At 46.6% G+C, this 18092-nt stretch overlaps 1 protein-coding gene across 1 annotated transcript in view; it reads right to left on the reverse strand.

The window, feature by feature from the left end:
• Positions 1–2442: 2442 nt before the first annotated feature.
• AFG3L2 (AFG3 like matrix AAA peptidase subunit 2) overlaps positions 2443–18092 on the reverse strand; it is a 38008-nt gene continuing 22358 nt past the window's right edge. Inside the window, exons 11-17 of the mRNA XM_056126852.1 lie at positions 16994–17101; positions 16762–16887; positions 14145–14255; positions 10137–10252; positions 8540–8740; positions 6183–6377; positions 2443–3278 (exon numbers count right to left, since the gene is read on the reverse strand). Coding sequence (XP_055982827.1) covers positions 3024–3278; positions 6183–6377; positions 8540–8740; positions 10137–10252; positions 14145–14255; positions 16762–16887; positions 16994–17101 — 1112 coding nt within the window. The 3' untranslated portion in view covers positions 2443–3023. The remainder of the gene's footprint in view (positions 3279–6182; positions 6378–8539; positions 8741–10136; positions 10253–14144; positions 14256–16761; positions 16888–16993; positions 17102–18092) is intronic.

The following is an 18092-nucleotide window of genomic DNA, read 5'->3' on the forward strand; positions in this document are numbered from 1 at the left end:
GTTGGCCGCTTGTAAGGTGAACACCCTACCGCTGTGCTATCGCTCCAGGCTAAGAAAAGGAGAAAGTAATACACTTAGATGGAATTCTGCCCTGGGGCAGATCTCCTTACAGGCTGTGATTCTGTCCTTGAGTTAATCTCCTGGAACTTCCCCTGAAGGGAGGGCTTTAACATCTGTTCACTGTTTCTGGTAACATTCAACCACACCTTTGTGTACCCCCAACCCTTATGTGATTTTTCTCTTAACACTCTGAGACTTGAATAAACGGCAACTGATTACCAACCAGCCTGGTGGCCCCCATTCCTTCCATCCAATGTCCGGCTGGGGTGGGGAGGCGGCTCTTGACCACCAGATACACGCGTCACACACCCAGTTTGAACTCACATTCGTGGGGCTGGAGTGATAGCACAGCGGGTAGGGCATTTGCCTTGCACGTGGCCAACCCGGGTTCGATTCCAAGCATCCCATATGGTCCCTGAGCACCGCCAGGAGTAATTCCTAAGTGCGTGAGCCAGGGGTAACCCCTGTGCATCGCCGGGTGTGACCCAAAAAGTCAACAACAACAAAAAACTCACAGTTGAGGAGAGGCTGGAGCGATAGTACAGCGTAGAGCATTTGCCTTGCATGCGGCCAACCCAGCCGACCCAGGTTCTATTCCTCCACCCCTCTCGTAGAGCTTGGCAAGCTACAGAGAATAAAGCATGGCAAGCTACCCATGATGTATTCGATATGCCAAGCACAGTAACAAGTGTCACAATGGGGACATTAACTGGGCCCGCTAGAGCAAATCGATGAACAATGGGAGGACAGTTACAGTGACAGTTGAAGAGCACCAAATGTCAACTAAGACAAAAGAGCCTCCGGGAGCACCCTGGATTTCTGTGGAGGACACCTGGGCCTCCTAGAGTACCCTAAGGTTGTGGGGAAAGAAATCAGGCCTCCAGGGACACCTGAAGGTCTGGGAATGAGAAACAAGTCTCTTATTGCATGCTTGTTGAAGTCTGGGGATACAAAATAGCCTCCACAGGACTTGGTCTACTGATAACAGTTGGGAGTGATGGAGCACCCCGAGCGTCTGATGACAAACGGGCCTCTTTGATGGGGGGGGAGGGGTCTCCTTGCGTTAGAGTCCTGAGGTGGTAAGAGTCCTATAGGCTGTACCTGGGGTTGGAGGGTTAGCGAACACCTGGGTGACCTGGAACAAAGCCCTCTTAATTGCATCGGACCTGCTCCAAAGTCATTATTTTGCATTACCAAGAATAATATGCAAACTTGGGGCTGGAGCAATAGTATAGTGGGTAGGGTGTTTGCCTTGCACACAGCAAAGCCGGGTTCGATTCCCAGAATCCCATACGGTCCCCCAAGCATCACCAGGAGTAATTCCTGAGTGCATGAGCCAGGACTTAAACCCTGTGCATGGCCAGGTAGGACCCAAAAAGCAAAAAACATGCAAGCTTGGGGCTGGAGTGATGGTACAGTGGGGAGGGCATTTGCCTTGCATGTGGACAACCCAGGTTTGATCTCCAGCATCCCATAGGGTCCACGGAGCAATGCCAGGAGTAATTCCTTTCCTGCGTGCAGAGCCAGGAATAACCCCTGAACATCGCTGGATGTGATCCAAAAAAAAAAAAAATGCAAGCTTGAAAACCATGAGAAGGCAGATTGTTCTAAAAAAGTCAACCGTGGGCTGGAGATAATATAGTGGGTAAGGCATTTGGCTGAGCTGGGTTCAATCCTGGCACCACATAAGGTTCCCAAGCACCACCAGGAGTGATTCCTGAGTACAGAGCCAGGAATAGGCCCTCAGCACCGCTAGGGTTATGGCCCCAAAATAAACAAGTATTAAAAGAATGCAGAGGGGGCTGGAACTAGAGCACGAGCCAGGAGTAACCCCTGAGCATCGTCGGGTGTGACCCAAAAAGCAAAAAAATAAATAAATAAAAAGAATGCAGAAATGGGCCATCCACGTCTTAACAGTGGCACTTGAAGCTTCAGTATCTGTGCTCTCTGCTGTTTTTCCCTACAGATCCTGACAATGGCAGATTTGGGGTTTTCTGGAGCCACACACTTATTTCCAAGGAATGAGACTATTGGGACAAGAGGGACAGTTCAGGGCCAGAGGGGTCTTCTTCAGAGCCCAGGGTCTTCCAGTCCCTTCCAGACCCCGATGGCGTGGCTGATGTCATGGCAAGCCTAGTGAGGATATCTCAGCTGTTATCAGAGATTCTCCCAGTACTGATCTGGTATCACCATTCTCTTTATCAGAGTTGTCACTCCAGGACACACAAATCCATATAACAGAGCCTCTCTGGAGAACTTATATTGGGCTCAAAGCTTTCAAGGATGCCTCAAAAGTAAACTGTTCACTGCTTCCCGTGATATTTTCAGGATAGAAGTATCCCAGTTATAAAGGGGGATCCTGAGTTCAGAAGAAAAAAGAGGTACAGCTTACACTTTATTTTTTTTCTGATGTAAAGAAGCCGTATTTACACAATACATTCAGATTTTTAAATATGTTACAGTTCTCTGTAGAAAATCATTCCATTTCAACAGCAACATATGTGATCTAGATTCAATCTTTAAAACAGGAAGTCAAGTGAACATACTCTAATCAGGACTCCAATTTAATTTCACAGCCTTTCCTCAGAGGGGAACTCCAGGGGACCCAGGAATGAAGGGTGGGCGGGGCAGGAGGAGGGAGCCTACCTGTCCCAGGCAGGCAGCCTGGAGTCTCCACCATGGACTCGGCAGCTGGCTCTAAGGCTCTTGGGCCCTTAGGCCTTGGGGGAGGGGGGGGAGCAGCACGCTGGGCTGGCCCTACTTGCCACCTGCTTCCCAGGAGTCCACATCAGTACTCTCCCCGGGAGCCACCCTCCCAGGTCTTCTCAGACAGAGGACTAAGTTGGCTCCTCACCACTTCAACTAGGTGAGTGTCTGGCCAAGATCAACTGGCTGGTGTTTTCACTGTCCCGTGAAAGCCAGAGCTCAGAGCAATGTGCAAACTGGAACGCCCCTCGGACCAGCTAGAACGGTCTTCCTCCTCGGATCTGGTTGGCAATTTTCTCCTCTGGCGTCTCCTCTTTCTCTTTCTCCTTCTCCTTTTCCCTCTCTTTGTTCCAGTCCTTGAGGCCCTCGGGTAGCGAAGTGTCTTCGTCCAAGCTGCCGGTGCCTTCCACAAATTCCTCATAGGTAGATTTTTCTGCGAATGGTCGGGGTCCCAAAAGTTCCACCATATCATTCTTATCTAATACTTCTTTTTCTAATAATAGAAGAGCAACCTGAAATATGACAGACTCCCATTAGTTACTCAGGAAAGCCTACACGCTGCTAATAATGGTTTATTTAGAGCCTACTTGAGACCAAAAAATTATTTAAGACCACTGAAATACATAATACAAGGTCTCACCTAATTTTGGAGTAAAACAAATGCCCATCAGGAAGAGAACACACATAAGCAGAGAAAATCAATAACTCACATAACCATCAATGAGTATCAGGTCATGCTAAAGCTTCTGCCTTTTTTTTTGCAGTGCTGGAGACTGAACCCAGGATGACCGACAAGTAAGGCAAGGGCTCTACTGCTAAAACCCATCCCAGCAGAGAGCAATTTTCAGCTTAATCCCTTGCTGGGATTATGTAAACAATCCCAGATGCCACATAATTGTATTCACATATAGGTTTACCTTTATCTCTACAAGATAAAGGCCCTTTGTGTGTGCTAATCTTGCCACTGAAATTTTATTTGAGCACCAAGATTTAGTTTTAGGAATTCAACTTCTAGTTCCAAACCCACTACCAGTGATGTTCAGTGTCCCTCTACTGCATGGCCCCAGGATCCCCTCAGCAAATTTAAAAAAAATTAACCACTATGGTTTAGGTCACAAGCTTACACTGCTGATTCTAAGGTTTGATGTACATAAGTTACCCCTACCCCCACAGTGTCCAAGACCTTTGGCAAGGCCTTTGTGTTCTCACCAGCCCAACCAACTACTCCTTCCTTGCATTCTCATTTCCGTAATTCAGGGCCAAACGTTTGCTATCACTTGCTATGAAAGATAAGAGTTAAAAAAACAAAACAAAACACAACACCCAAACAAAAAAAGTGCTGGATAGGAAAGCAGGTAGTGCACTTGCCCTGAATGTGGCAGACACAGGTGTGATCCCCGCACCACAAAGCATCCTCCCATAGAGTATCACCATGAATGATCCCTGAGTACAGACTCAGGAGTAAGCCCTGAGCACAGCTGGGTGAAGCCAGGAAACACACACACACACACACACACACACACACACACACACACACACACACACACACACGGCTTGAGAATATATGTTGAGCAATGAAAGCTTGAGGATTATATTAGACTCATCTTTAATTTTCAATCTATTGCACAGATGTGGGTAACCACCTATATTTATTCAAGAAAATTACATCAACATTTTTGCTTTTTGGGTCACACCCGGCAATGCACAGGGATTACTCCTGGCTCTGCACTCAAGAAATTACTCCTAGTGGTGCTTGGGGGACCATATGGGATGATGAAAATCGAACCCGGGTTGGCCATGTGCAAGGCAAACGCCCCACCTGCTGTGCTATTGCTCTAGCCCCTCAACTTCAAAAAAATATTCATTATGAATATATGCCCCCATAGGAAATTTTCAAAGCCCCACCGATCTTGACCCTAGACTGAGCCTCTGGCCCTTGTGCTGTGACTCCATCTTCCAGCAGAGGCTGTGTCTGGAATCACCCGGGACAGTCCTCTCACTTCTCCCCATGGAATCCTTTGGAACCCTTGCAGGACTACCTTCACTGCTCTTTGTCCCCTGCCACCAGCTACACTGAGTCAGCTGCATTCATGATGGCTACTGAGGGCCCAACAACAAAACTAGTGGCTGTGGGCTGGGGCGGGACAAGGCCCAGCACTGGCCCGGAGCTCTGCTCTCCAGGCGTCCACGTGTATGTCCGCTCACCTGCTCCTCCCCCGCTGTACACAGACCACCCTCCAGCCCTCTCCTGCCTTAGAGCTGACTGCTCGGCCTCTCCTTTCCCAGAGCTCCTGCTGCTCTCCGCGTACCCCATGCCCATCCGGTGGGTTCTGCAAGTTCTTCCCCAGCAGGCTTGAGGACAGTGAAGCTTCCATCCAACTGTCCCAGGCTTCAGTGCTTTCATGCACTGTCCTCGTCTTGCTAGCAGGGATGCTGAGCTCGGCTCTACTGCACTGGCCTTTAATTACGAAGGACTAATATATAAGGAAATTTTCATTTCTATTTTTCTTGAGTATGGAATATCCAGAGACAAAATAAATAAATAAATACAATTTCTAATGTGGGTATTATGGATTCTGAGTCAATCCAGCGCATTAAGAACGGATCCCTCCCTCTGCAGGCACCAGAAATAAGATATAGGGGAAATCACACAGCAGCTCATCCCTAGATGCTCCTAACCGAGGAAAAGGCATCTCCCGGCGTAGGGGCGACCCACTCAGGGCCTTACTCTATGTTTTTGTCTTTGCCTGCCACTGTTGGCTACTCCAGATGTGAGAAATCGACAGTCCAATCAGTCCCCGTGCGCCTTAAAGGTACTTCCAGAAGTCCTGGAAACATACTTGGTGGGAAGAACATTCCGATCCAATGATGTTTTTTGCAGGTTTCCATGGGCTTATTTTTTCCATGGTGCCAGCAATGGAACCAAAGGCCCCAGGTCTGTGCTCGGCCACTGAGTCACCTCCTGGCCTCACCTAAGACACCTCTGATTCTGCGATTATATTTCTCAGGGCTGAGGATAGCATTCATGTATGTTCTCCATTTCCTCACTGCCTCAGAGAGGCAGCACCCAGAAACGTTAATGAATGAATGAATGAATGAATGCAGGGACCCAGGAGTAAATCCGGATGCTCCACATTTGGCCTGCTGCCCCCTGTCCCCCGCCATCATAAGAAAATCCCTCAGCACACCCCAGAACATCTGCTTTTATAAGCTTTGAAGAAAGATGAACCCAACTGCACCAGGAGTTAGCCCTGACGCCCCCGCCCCCCGCCATTGTTCCGGTAGCCTCTGGTGAGAAGGCTGTCTCTAAAACACAGCCCACCCCTTTCACGCTTTTGACACCACCCTCCCCCTTTCAGCCTTCTTAACATCTTGCAGCTTAAAAAGTTAGACTCATTTCTACAGCTGGTACTCACTTTCTCCACATCTGCTTTCTTCTCTGTGAGAAGTGCTACTGTTCTTTTATGAGCTTCATTGATAAGTATCCGAACTTCGTCATCAATCAGCCTGGCAGTGGCTTCGCTGTAAGGCTTCTCTAACACCATGTCCCCCTGACGGGGGAGGTCAAAGGAGATTTGCCCCACCTTCTCATTCATGCCAAACTGAACAATCTGAAAATAAATACAACATAGAGGTAGACATTCACTGAGACAAGGCCACCATATTTTGATAAAATGGCGATGTACTGACAATGACACTAAACTCACAAACTTCACTGTAATAATCTTTTTTACCTGAGCAGCTTTCTATGGCCACATAAATATGTTAGTTATTCTCTTTTCTAGTCCAGATGGTAGTAAAATCCATCCAAACTAGAAAAGTAAAGACCCATGTGAATGTGGGGAGCATGAGAGCTCAGGAAACTAACAAGTTGCATTTTATGAAGTTCATGGAATGAACTTCGGGCAGTGGAAGTAACTGAAAGACTGGAGCATGAGTTTTGCACAGGGGAGGTCTGGGGGCGCCACTGCACTATTTGGCCCCTGAGTACCAATGGGGAAAGGTCCCAATATTTAAAAAATATTTTCATGAAGATTCAGAAAAGGGAACTGTGAAACAACAAAAATTAAGAAAGTTATTCTAATTCCAACTCGGATGCTAAGGGAAACAGGTTTCAATAGAATCAGACAAACTTAGATAAGGTATTAAAATAGAGAGAAGGTAGACGTAAAAGAACTATTATTTTAAAAAGAAAATTACAGTAGAAAGAACACAAGAGCAAACAGGCACAACTAACAATGCCCTGCCAGAAAGAGCAGGCCAAGAAGCAGGTCACAAAGGAAACATCTGGGGACAGAGCGATAGCACAGTGGGAAGGGCATTTGCCTTGCACGTGGCTAACCTAGGTTCAATCCCCAGCACCCCATAGCACTGCCAGCAGTAATTCCTGAGTGCAAAGCCAGGAGTAACCACTGTGCCTCGCTGGGTGTGACCCAAAAAGCCAAACAAAACAAAACAAAACAAAACCCAAAATACATTTAAAAAAAAAAAAAAAGAGAAACAAAACCAAAACCAAAACCAAAAATGAAAGAGTGTGGGGAGCCAGTGAACAGAAGAGAGCTCAGGGAATCCATACCACCAGGTTGAGGACAGCCCGGCATATTGTCTGGGGGTACACCCAGCAGGGGAACAAGAAAGTGCAGGAGTGAGTATGGCTGCCATGCAGGAAAGGAGATAGCCTAGCTGCTCCCCTGGTTGAGTCCAAGGCCAGGTGCCTCATATGGGAGGAACCCCACGAGCTGACAACTGATCTCCCACCTAAATAGAGGCCTTCAGACACTCATAGGAAATAAGTATTAAATACCACCCGACTTCTGAAAACACCTTTTTGTTTGGGGCTCCCAGCCATTCCCAGCCCTCCCTACCCCCAACTCCTGGCAACTTGGCCTCACAATGCAATCCTAACAGGCGCCTCTCAGGCCTGTGGTGCTTGGGGCAACCTGGGTCATGACAATGTTCTGGGGAGCAAGAGAGGGGCCTGCATGAACCCACTGGACTGTTTTCTTTAAATTTTGAGACTGCTTTAAAAAGAGGTGTTTTGGTTTGTTTTTGTTTTGGGGTACACTTGGCAGGGCTCAGGATTTACTTCTGGCTCTGAGCTCAGGAATCATTCCTGGTAGGCTCAGGGACCAAATGGGATGCCAAGGATGAAATCTCGGTCAGCCATGTGTAAGGAAAATAACCTAACACTGTACCAATATTCTAGCCTCTATAATGGAATTTTAAAAAGAATGATTTGTCTTTGATGGTGGTATAAGTGCACCAACTTTGTCCATCAAAAGCTGAACCATTTGGGGCTAGAGAGATAGCGCAGCAGACAGGGCACTCGCCTTGGACACAACCAACAGGAATTTGATTACAGCATCCCATAGGATTTCCTAAGCAGTGCCAAGGACAATTCCTGAATGCAGAGCCAGGAGTAAGCACTGAGCATTTCTAGATGTTGCCCCAAGACAACACAAAATTGCAGGACCATTTAAATCATCTCAAAACTAAACATTTAAGCACATTGTTTTTCAAATAACAACTGTGCCCAAAAAATAGAAACATGTCAAAATAGCCTCATTTCAAAGTCACCAACAAATGTGCATTCCTGTATGAATACACCAAGAAGGGCAGTCAGGAGGGTTAAGGCACTGATCCCCAGCACAGCATGGCCCTCCACACTGAGAACGACCCCTGAAAACAGAGCCAGGAGTAGTCCCCCAGCATCATCACCTATAGTGGCGCACACCCTTCACACAGGACGCACCCTTCCTCTGAGCAGACATACCTGTGCATATGCACTCTGAGTGACCTTCCTCAAGTCATCCTGGGCGCCAGTTGTGATCCTCCCAAAGAAGATCTCCTCGGCCACCCGGCCACCCAGCGTCATGCACATCCGGTCCAGCAGCTGCTCCTTGGTGTACAGGTACTGCTCCTTGGGGAGGTACTGAGCATAGCCCAGGCCTTTGCCCCGCGGGATGATGGAGACCTGGCAAGCAGGAAACATGCAGAATGTCGAGGAGCTTTGAGCACCAGGTCTATCCTTTCCTAAACAGAAACACCGAAGAAAAGGAAGCAAGACAGCAGGAGGTACACTAGCCTTGGGAGGGAAGCCAGCAGGAGGCGCCGCGCAGGAGGAATTGCTCCTCTAAAGATAGCTTCACCCTGACACCAGGACCGTGCACACTGACACTCCTGCAGGCATGTAACCTAAACCCTAAGCTACAAAAAATATAGACACCTATCTAGCTTTCTTATGGAAAATTTTTTAAAAAGATGGAACTTCTCTTAGGTTCTACAAAGTCTACCACTGGGTGCGGCCCCAAAACAACACCAAAAACCAAAAAGGAAACCACACATCCCTGGCAACTTCCAAAGCTATCCAACTGTGTTCAGTGTACATCTTCTTTGTTACTGCTTCTACATCAGTTACTAAAACATGAGGTTACACATACCCTATTCCTATAGCTCTCTGTGATCATTTATTACTCCATATAAGCCTTACTACTTCTCGTTATGTTTCCTTCAGCCAACATCCTGCTTCCGGTGAAATGGACATTTTAACTAAGATTCGTAAGTTTTGATTGTACGGGTGTTTTATCTTCCCTGATTTTTGGCTCACACCTTGCAGAGCTCAGGACTTACTCGGCTCTGCCTCAGGGATCACTCCTACTGGCACTCAGGGGACAATGAGGTGTCAGGGACCAAATTCAGGACGGGTGCTTGTAAGGCATGAGTCTTACTCACTGTATCATCATCTTCCATTAGATTTATTCTTCAGTGTTTAATCTTTTGACCTACATAATTTTTGTTAGATCAACTTGTTAGCTGCTACTCCAAAAAACATGCTATAATTAGGAGAGGTTACATGAAACCTGCATACCAATTTGGGAATACTAGCCCAACATTCCATGAACATGATATATCTCTTATCGAGGTTCTATTATTTCAACATATAGGTTCTTCATAAGGTTTGAAAAATTTATTCCTATTATTTTATGGTTTGGATGCTGTCATAAAGGAAACTGAAAACAAATTCATTTTTAATGTTCCATGCTACTATTTACAAAAATACAACTGAGCGTCCAGAAGGATTTACAGTGAGAGCAGGGAGTGTGCCTTGCATGGTCGATCTGGGTTTAAGGTTCAATCCCTAGTACCCACTATGGTCATCCGGCATAGTCAGGAGTAACCCACGGGCATTGCCAGGTGTGGCCCAAACACACAAAAAAAGAATACACAATTGATCCTTATATACTGACACTGAACTGTACTGCTGAGTTCATGCACAGGCTTCTCTGCAGCTGTTCCATTTCCGCCCTCAAATCCCTGCTCATACAACCTACTGCCTCGCCATCCCTCCATCTCCCTGCAAAACTCCTTACCTTTAAGAGCGGGTCCGCATGTTCTAGGTACCAGCCAGCCACCGCATGACCCGCTTCGTGGTAGGCTACTGTCTTTTTCTCTTCGGGCTGCAAAACCTGGGTTTTCTTCTCCAAGCCTGTCAAATAACAAAACCTCTATAGCCGGCACTCTTTTTTTATTTTTTTCTTTCTGGGTCACATCCAGCGATGCCCAGGGGTTACGCCTGGCTCTGCACTCTGGAATGACTCCTGGTGGCACTTCGGGGACTACATGGGGTGCTGGGATTGGACCTGAGGCGGCCGAGTGCAAGGTATTCACCCTACCTGCTGTACTATCGCTCTGGCCCCAATATAGCCAGTACTTTTAATGAAACCGAAGAGTTATGTAATTCTACACATTATCTTACCTAAAATACAACTTCTTTTGTTATTTTTTTACTTTTCTTTTGGCTTTTTGGGTCACACCCGGCGATGCACAGGGGTTACTCCTTGCTCTGCAGTCAGGAATTACTTCTGGGGTGGGATGCGAGGATCAAACCGAGGTTGCTCACGTGCAAGGCAAACACTCTACCCACTGTACTATTGCTCCAGCTGCAAGTTACAATTTCAAGATGCCTAAGACCATAAAAAAATTCTGCCAATTGAAGTCAAGGGAAAAAAGGCGAAGAAACAACTTCAAAATATATCTATTCAATAGAAGGGCTGGAGTGAATGTACAGAAGGTAGGGTGTTTGCCTTGCACATGGCTGACCTGGGTTCAATCCCAGGCACCCCAAATGGTCTCCTGCGATTGCCAGGACTGAGTGATTTCTGAGTGCTGAGCCAGGAGCAACCCCTAAGGACTTATAGGTGTCAGTTCAAAAGGAACAGAACATAATACTTCATTTTTACCCCCCTTCTTGGTGTGAGGGTTTCCAAGCAGTGCTTAATGAACTATCTTAAGATATACTTTGCATCATATGGGAGGCCTATGGTACCATGTGGTTCTTCGGCATTGCTAGGGGTGACCACGGAGTAAGGCCGGAACAACACCCTCACCCACCACCAAAGAAAAATATATACATATGTATCCAATTGAGCAAACATACTTTCACTCTGCCTACTCTCAGGCTTCCTCTCCTCTTAACTCTTATTTCTGAGTCAAACGCGAAATAAAAAATACCTACGTCAATGTGAAGTACAGTTTACAGAAAATAAATCTGGAAAGAATCTGGAATGTACCTACATGGAATAAACAAAAATGCTGCAATAAGGGAGTTGTCGTGGGGGCTGGAGCAACAGCACAGTGAGTAGGGTGTTTGCCTTGCACGCAGCTGACCTGGGTTTGATTCTCAGCATCCCATATGGTCCCCCAAGCACCGCCAGGAGTAATTCCTGAGTGCATGAGCCAGGAGTAACACCCCTGAACATCACCAGATGTGATGCAAAAAAAAAAAAAAAGGAGAGTTGTCATGTATGTTCCTAACAATGAGAATGAAGCGGCAGGTCTGGAAACACCAGAGCAGCCAATAGCCCAGTGGCCCTCAAGAGCCAGGGAGAGCACAGCAGGGCAGAGACGGGGACAATAACCCCAGGAACACACATGCCGGGCTCACGGGGTATCACGGAGCTGAAGGGGCCCTACTCCAAGCGCATCTTCTCTGGCCTGTACACACGTAGGCAGTGTCCTTTGTTGACCCCTCGGTACCACGAGAGACACCTGGGGAGTCTGCAGGCACACTGGGACACGTGGGTGTGCTGCCGAATCATCTGAGAGAAGCTCCACTGATGACAGTGCATTAAGGAGCATGGAAGTCTTTAAAAAAAAAAAAAAGGAGGCCCAGGGGCCCATTTGATTTTGGCTGGTGGTTCAATGCAAGGACCCGAAGAAAGGAGGCAGCTCGGAGGGTCTCCTGGGCAGAACGTGGCTCAGGGGACCATGTGGATACTGCCCCTTGATCTGTACCTTATCAGAGAAACTTAGCTTGTGGCTTGTTTGCAGTGGCTGAACTGTGAACAGGAAGTGTTCATTCACCTTACTGCAAGGGCCTGCTGCCCTGCTCTCTCCCCCGCTCACCCTCACACTCCTCCCTGTGTCCCCCGGACTGAATATGGCACTGACAAGTTGCTTCTGCCTCCACACTGAATTACTTTAATGCTCTCCACAACGCTATCATCTGAAACACTTCTTTACTGGTGGGGGAGGGAACACCCAGCTGTGCTCAGGGCTTATTCCTTGCGCTGTACCCAGGAATCACCCCTGGCAGTGCTCGGGTGACCCTATGGAATGCTGGGATAGGCATTTGATAACCCAGATCAACTGTGTACCAGGCAAATGCCCTAACAGCCCTACCATTGCTCCGACCCCCTCAAAAGCTTTCCTTTGCCTAAAAGGCCGTTGGGGACACATTCACTAGGCACTTTTCCAGCTGGACACAGGCATCAGAGTCCCAGAGCCTCAGGGGAAACTTGAGGAATTGAATTTGTTACTTCCTATTCCACTGAAATGGTTGTGTCCAAGATTACAAACAACACACTCTGCTAAGACCAGAGGGATTTTTTTTTTCTTTTTTGGCCACACCCGCTGTGCTCAGGGATTACTCCTGGCCATGCTGGGGCGCCACATGGAATCAGAATTGAACCCAGGTCCTTTTGTTTTTGTTTTTTTGTTTAATTTTTTTATTAGTGAAACACCATGAGGTACAGTTATAGGCTTATAAATTTTTGTGCTTGGGTTTCAGTTATACAATGATCGAGTACCCATCCCTCCACCAGTGCCCATCCTCCACCACCACGGGTCCCAGCATCCCCCCCCCCCCCCGTCCCACCCTGCCTCTGTGGCAGGGCATTTCCCCTTTGAACCCAGGTCTTTTTGGGCCTAGAGATCATTCTCTCGAACACCCCTACAGCTCCTGATTCTACTGCAATTCCTTCAACACGTCCCTGCCCATCTCCATGACCTCCACTTGCCTGAGTCTCCATTACCACCACCTGTCTGGTCCTTGCTTACCCGTGAAGCACCCTGCAGGAATGTGGCCCACAGGCTCTGGGGACTGCACTAAGTGTGGGCTCCTCCTCTTCCAAGACTCCCCGCCCCCACTGCCCCCCCACTGACTGTACTGTCGCGGGCTGCACAGCCCGTTTGTTTCGCTGTCTGTGGGTGCACTCCCCGCGGCCCCTCACGCTGTCCTTTCCCTGCCCGCCCCCACTAGACATCTAGCCTAAAGGCTGGTATCTCACATTTACGACCATCTTCTCCCTTTCAAAGCTGGCTTTGCTAGATCACTCTATCATGCTATTTGGTGGCTTTGGAGAAAAAAAAACATAAACCACTTTAGTCCAAGACTAGTTAGAGAACATTAAGTCTAAATAACATTCACGGTTAAAATCTATAGATTCAGGCGCTTTTTCATTCTGCCTGACTCCTCACAGGAACTTGAGTCTGACTGACTTGACTTCCTCTTCCAGAGACCGTGGGAGAAACATTCCCACCTCCAAACCAACACCTGTCTACCCAGGCTCCATCCACACAGCAATCCTCTGCCTACTGATCCGGGATTCAAACCCACTTCTGCGGAGCCCCCACACAGATGGCTCTAACCTCCCTCATTAGTGACCAGTATCCTGAGTCGCCAGATATCTTGCTGTGACCACTACACTACATGATAAGTGCTCTAAGCAAGGGAAACACTGGATGGGTATCCCTCGGTGGGCTCTGCGGTGAGCATTTCTGGCTACACAGTTGCTACAGCTCTTTATATCTCCCTCCATCCAGCACAGACTCTCAGATACTCCTACATGAAATTTTTGGAAACTAGGATGTGAGGGCTTTTGAAAAAACCAAGCTAGTGTGGACTGTGGGCTGCCACCTTGGGCTCCCCCACACCCTTCACCCCTACTCACAGAAGGTGGCAGGGCCCAAGCAGAAATGGTGAGCCCCTAGGGATAAGTGGATACACCCTTCTTGGCTTGTAGATGGTGGCAAAAAGAGAAATCCCAGGTCACAATCATTCCATCAGCCTCTCGGCCGAGTACAGATAGTTGCCTTACCCCCAATCACCCGCTCGATTGCTTGTTCAAAGTGTTTCTCATTGATGGCATCTGCGAGGTGTCTCGCAGCAATCAAAGCAGCTTCATTACAGACATTAGCGACATCAGCGCCTGTGAAGAAACATAAGAACAGCGCACCTGTCAAATACTCACATTCATCACACATTCTGGTGACCAAACCCACAACCAACTTCTCATCTGGACCACTAAAGAGATTTTTGGTTTTAAATAAAAATAGTTTGGTTAGGAGCCTTCTAGCATTCAATAAGAGCCTGGTACAATCCTCAGAACTGACATGTTAGTATAGTAATTCACCGAAAACTACAGGAAGCTATTTACCTTTGGAAACAATACAGTTCTCGTAACAACAGACTAAGGGAGTATTTGAATATGTCCACTATTAAAGGAATTCTACCATGTCAGGAAATGACTTATATGTAACTGTATATTTAAGGGGTATGCTAAATATAATAAAAAATCTAAACATTTATATTACCTAGGTCATTGAATTGAACAACGAAATTAACCATGTGGGTGACTTAATAACTTTGAAGGACCGTGTAACTTTTTTCTCCTTAAATTAACTTTTGAGTTAAAGCATGCTGTAACAAAAATAAGCTACAATAGATGTACACAATCAATAAACAGGTACTGAAATGCCCAAGGACAACAAGTAAGAACTGAAGAAACTCAGGTACTAGCTGGGCCTTATGGGCTGTCACGATTCAAGAGCTGACATTTCCCGCGCTTCCCTTCTTTCAGCAGAGCAGCTATGGCTGCCAGCCCTAAGGGACACACTGGGTGACCAGCTTTTTCTTTTTTTTTTTAATTTTAGCAAAATAAGGCAAAGACTTTATTGCGCTTAATCACACATTCCATAAAATAGTATACATAAACAAATTCATTATTGGACCAAAGATACAAAAACAATCATCTACATATAATAAACATTAATAATTCAAGAAATGTTTATGGACTGAGGCAGTGAACTGTGGGTCACTGGTGGAGGGATGCTGACACTGGTGGTGGCTGAGAATTTAAACACTGAATGCCTAAAACCCTGTTATTAACAGTTTTGAAAACCAGGGTGCCAAAAACAAAATTTTTTTTAAAGAAAGAAATGGCTGGAGAGGTAACTCAGAGAGCTGGAATATTGGAGGCCTAGATTTTTCTCTGGTGCCACATGGTTCCCTAAACTGCTGTAGGTGACTCTGAAGCACTTGGTTAGTATCTCCAAAGCCAGAAAAAACTAACCCAAAAAAGGCCCGAGAGTTCAACAGGCTAAAGGCATGCACTGCATGTAGGAGGTCCAGTCTGATCTCTGATACTATATAGTACTGCAAGGGAATAGCCCAAAAATGGGGGGGGAAAAAAATAGGATTTAAAATTGAATAGTTATTTAGTTATTTAGTTATTACTATCACAGGTAACTGTACTAACATGGTACCTCAAAAATTTATAGGAAATATTAATATTCAATAAATAATAGGGTTGTTTCCATTGTATCCTAAGTTCAAATTTTATCTCCATGCAGATTTCAATAAAAAATATAAATTAAAACTTGGGGTAAGTTCCTACTCTCATTTTTGTCCTTTTATTATAGTAACATACTAAGATATTAAAACATTTAAAAACATGAAAGAGCTTATAGATTTCCTGAAGAATTACTGTTAATACTGGCGGTTTTCTTGTTCAGTATGCAAAATAGAAATCGTTTGGGCTTAAGGGACACACTGGGTGGTAGCCCGGAACCATGCAGTGGCAGGGATGGAACAAGGGGCTCTGCATGCCAACCAGAGACTCCAGCCTCTAGTCATCTCCCCAGCCCCAAATGATCCTTTTATTTCCCCAAATTTGATTGTGGAAAAAGCAAGACAGGGGCTGACAGAAAATGGCCAGATTTCACATGCAAAAATTCCGGAAATAAGTCCATAAAAGAGACTCAACATCACTAAATCACTTAGCACCCAAGGCTGACAGGAGCAGGGTTGGCAAGGATGTGAAGAGACTGGAACCCTCACACATTGCCGTGGAATGTAAAGTGGCACAGTCACTTTGGAGAGGAGCGATAGCACAGTGGGTAAGGCGTTTGCCTTGCACACGGCCAACCCGGGTTTGGTTCCTCGGCCCCTCTCGGAGAGCCCGGCAAGCTACCAAGGGTATCTTGTCCGCACAGCAAAGCCTGGCGAGATCCCTGTGACATATTCAATGTTTCAAAAACAGTAACAAGTCTCACAATTTGTTGTGAGATGTTACTGGTGTCCACTCGAGCAAATCGATGAACAACAGGAAGACAGTGCTACAGCACACTTTGGAGAACAGTTTGGCAGTACTTCAAAAAGCAACAAAGCAGGGCCAGAGATGCAAGTGGGTGGGATATCTGTCTTGCATGCCGCTGGTCTGAGTACGATTCCCAGCACCACATGTGGTCCCGAGCCCCTTCAGGCATGAAGCCTGAACAGAGACAGAAGTAAGTCCTAAGCATTGCTGGGACAAAAAGGTCAAACTATGCAATCAGCAACCTTCATGCTAGAGAGAAATAAGTGAAGCTAGTACCTGAAATTTGCCACTGTTTTAAGGAACTTAAAAACAGAATAGTAGGTGATGTGTGACTCACCTGAAAATCCAGGAGTTAAGGATGCAAGTTTTCTGGCGAGCTTCTCCTTTTCCAGGGCACTGTCCAATTTTAGTGGTCTGAGATGAACTTTGAAAATAGAGGCTCTTCCCTTTATGTCTGGTGGTCCTAGAGAAGTCAATTTTAAGAGCGGAGAGAAAAAAAAAAAATCAGCCGAACAATAGTTATAGCTTTTCTCAGGAGAACTACACTGGCCCCATGGAAATTATCTTACCAATAAATATCTGCCTATCGAAGCGCCCCGGCCTCATTAGTGCAGGGTCTAGGATATCTGGTCGGTTGGTGCCTGCTAGAATGACGACGTTTGTTGTTGTATTAAAACCTGGAAAGATAATGACAAGGCAATCATAATCACGTAACAGGAGACAGTAAGCAAGAGTGTTTCTGTCACGAATGTCCAGCACAGGGTCTGGAGTGACAGGACAGTGGGGAGGGCGCTTGCCGTGCACATGGCTGACCCAGCTTTGACCATCGACACCCCTGAACCCCACCATGGTGATCCTTGAGCACAGTGTTAGGAGTAAGCCCTGAGCACTGCCAGACATGGCTCACGAAAACAAACCAAAAAAGAAAGATGACAGGAATGTGGTCTGTGGCCAGAGACGTGACTCAGTGGGAGAGCACAGTTTTTGCATGCAGGAGAAGCATGGGTTCAATTCCAGCACCATACAAAAATATTTTTTGCTTACAATTTACATTTAATGCTTTTGGCGGGGAAGGGGGTTGGCCCACTCAGGGATCCCTCCTGAAGGAGCTCAGGGGACGATATACAGGGCCAAGGAACAAACCAGGGTCAGCCTTGTGCAAGGCAAGTGGCAAACGCTGTAACCTGTGTACTACTTATCCAGCCCCCACCTGGTGCATTCTAAGATAGAAACTTCCACAATTTTTCCCTTTGGTCATTAATTAGGACCTCCCTAACTATAGTTAGGCATATCTCACATTACAGATTTTTACTTTATTACAGTGTACAGACACTGCCTTTTGGGGGGGAGGTTGGGGGAGAGAGAAAGGGGTTGGGTCATACTAGTCAGCAGTGATCAGGGCTCAGGGGACCATGTGGAATGACAGGAACTGAAAATAAAATGGCCGTGTGCACGGCAAATGCCCTAACTGCTATACTCTCTCTCTTCACTACCCCCACTTTCTAAAACTGGAGGTCTGTCAACCCCTGTGCCTAACAAAATTAGAGGAGCAAATCTATCAGCACTCTTCCAGCTCAGCTCCTGTCTGTCCTAATTAATTATGCTATTGCTCCTTACAGCATTACTGCAGTTCACAGATACAGGATAACAGAAACACGTTACGCAACA

Source organism: Sorex fumeus, unplaced genomic scaffold (assembly GCF_029834395.1).
Source record: "Sorex fumeus unplaced genomic scaffold, SorFum_2.1 ptg000063l, whole genome shotgun sequence".
NCBI lineage: Eukaryota > Metazoa > Chordata > Mammalia > Eulipotyphla > Soricidae > Sorex > Sorex fumeus.